Source organism: Populus alba, chromosome 14 (assembly GCF_005239225.2).
Source record: "Populus alba chromosome 14, ASM523922v2, whole genome shotgun sequence".
Classification (NCBI taxonomy): Eukaryota; Viridiplantae; Streptophyta; class Magnoliopsida; order Malpighiales; family Salicaceae; genus Populus; species Populus alba.
In genome coordinates this window covers 8165255-8167947 of record NC_133297.1, presented here as the reverse complement: position 1 = coordinate 8167947, position 2693 = coordinate 8165255, and the positions used below count along the sequence as shown (strand labels likewise).

Here is a 2693-nt window from a genome sequence, read left to right as displayed (position 1 = left end):
AGAATTTAAACCTCATTTATATTGAAACCCAAGTAAAGTTGCCGTTTGGTCATGACAATATTATCGTGTGTTTTTCCATCAATATACAGCGCTTGTGTCCACTCCTGTCATGCTATGGCATCTCCTTCTTTGTCTTGAACGCGGCACCATAACACGTTGCCGACCCCATCATTTCTTTCTTGTTGCGGTGGTTGCACAAGCGAAACGAAAGGGGAGAGGGAGACCCACCCATCATCTTTTTTTCGTTGTGGTGGTTGCACGAGTAGAAAGAGAGACAGGGAGAAGAGAGAGATTGTTCAAGAGAGGTGCTTTTCTATGGAGATTTTAAGGTCGAGTGTCATAGTTGCGATGGGGGCGTGCCCCCTGCAGTCTAGTTGTACGTCCGTGTGGGACCTAAATCTGATACCCTACTCATGGACCCACTTTGAATTTCCAAAAAAAAATCCCGGCCCCTTTCCTGATCGAGGTAGGTGGGTCGCTCTTCTCGCGCACAGTAGACTGAACCCTACTTGAAGACCATAGCCATAGTCACCATGAAAACAGACATTGATTATCTCGTGTATCTTTGGCCGTTTTATGTCCTGCCGCACATATATAAGGTCCTCCATAGGTACCCATTTTGGTACACCACCATTCTTTCAGTTACTCCACCGCTATCTCTTTTCCTAAATATAGTTTTCCCTAATCCTCCCTCCCTCGCGAATGACAGAAAACATGAGTATATCTGTTAATGGTCAATCCCAGGTCCCTCCTGGATTTCGATTTCACCCCACAGAAGAAGAGCTTTTGCATTTCTACTTGAGGAAGAAGGTCTCGTTTGAGAAGATTGACCTAGACGTGATCCGAGATGTTGATCTTAATAAGCTTGAACCGTGGGATATACAAGGTGCTTAATTATATCTAGTGTGTGTGCTTCTATAGTATTCCTTATGATTTCTTTCTAGATCGTGAGAGAAACTTGATTATAACTTTATCCTCTTCAAGTTCCATCTATATATTCTTACATCCTCTTCAAATTAATGATATTTGATGTGTTCCGAAGTTATGTTAATGTGGATTCGATCGATCGGTTTCTTGCAGAGAGATGCAAAATAGGAACCACCCCACAAAATGATTGGTACTTCTTTAGCCACAAGGACAAGAAATATCCAACTGGTACGCGCACCAATCGGGCAACTGCAGCTGGGTTCTGGAAGGCTACTGGCCGTGACAAGGTGATACACAGCACCGGCAAGCGGATTGGAATGAGAAAGACTCTTGTCTTCTACAAAGGCCGAGCCCCACATGGACAAAAATCCGATTGGATTATGCATGAATATAGGCTGGACGATAGCGCCGGTGATCATACCAATGTAAGCAGGTTTAACCTTGATATCTACTAATATATACTGGTTTTGTAGTCAAGTTGTTATTAGCGAGTCATTGATCATGTTTGCATTCTATTTGTGATCATTATTTTTTTTAATGTCTAGGTCTCCAATGTTATGGAAGAGGAGGCGGCGCAGGAAGAGGGATGGGTGGTTTGCCGTATCTTCAAGAAGAAAAACCTCAACAAAACCCCGGACAAACCTTTTAGTTCACCATCCTTCAGTGCAGATACCAGGAACCAGATGTTAATTTCTTGCGATGAAGACACTATCGACCAAACATTTCATTATATGGGAAGGACTTGCAAAGAAGAAAAGGTGGCAGACAATGGTGCTAGATATCTCAGGCCTGTTGACACAGCAATCAACTATGTCCACCATGATGGATTCATGAAGCTTCCAAGCCTAGAGAGTCCAAACTCTATCAGTAGCCAAAACTGCTACCAACCCATGATCACAGACAGTGAAGGTTCAATAACTAACCAGATAAGTTGCCCCTTGGACCCTGGCCTTGACAACTGGGCAACCCTTGATCGTCTACTTGCTTATCAGCTTAATGGCCAGACTGAAACCTCTAGGCAATCACCCTGCATTGACCCAACCATGACTTATTGCACCCCTACTGATCTCCACCATGATCTCCGATTGCCAGCCTTACGATCATCATTTCCGTTACCATCAAACAGATCTTATCATGGGACTCAAGATTATAACAACGAGATAGACCTCTGGAATTTTACCACTAGGTCTTCCCCCGACACACTATGCCACTTGTCAGACACGGGTGCATAACAGAATTACCCTACAAATAATCATTCTATAGTTCTTAAAGTCAGAATAGTTTTATGATGGCAGCAGTTTTATATGTGTGGTAATAATGCAAGTAATGGACAGCATGTAGTAATATTAATAAATAAATAAGAGTGAAGGGTTCTTAGATGCGATGACACTGTCAACCATTATCTTTACTTAATCAAGATGTCCACCATTTTTTAATTTGTTTTTCTAGAAACCTAGCTAGCCAACTGTGACTGTGGTATGATAATATCTTTCTAACTGCATTAATAATTCTAGCCTTTTATTCTCCTCTAACATGATCAAGATTTTATCCCAAAAAGAAAAAACAAATGATCAAGATGGTCATGTGGGTAATTATTTTTGAGTTGAGTCACATGGTTTGTCGGTTTGTTTGTGGTGCATCTCCTTTTTTTCATGATATTACATGGATCAAATAATATTTAAAAAAAAAAAAATTTAAATCAACAAATCAAAATGATTTAAAAAAAAAAAAATTTAAAAAAAAAAAATTTAATCTTTTATAAAATA

The 2693-nt window shown here is 40.4% G+C and overlaps 1 protein-coding gene across 1 annotated transcript; it reads left to right on the top strand.

Moving 5' to 3' along the window:
- Positions 1–558: 558 nt before the first annotated feature.
- Positions 559–2311, top strand: LOC118041191 (NAC domain-containing protein 43). The gene is made up of 3 exons (XM_035048411.2): positions 559–886; positions 1081–1352; positions 1473–2311. Exons 1-3 carry the CDS (start codon positions 703–705, stop codon positions 2157–2159), a joined length of 1143 nt encoding a protein of 380 aa, XP_034904302.1. The 5' UTR covers positions 559–702; the 3' UTR covers positions 2160–2311.
- The last annotated feature ends 382 nt before the right edge of the window (positions 2312–2693 follow it).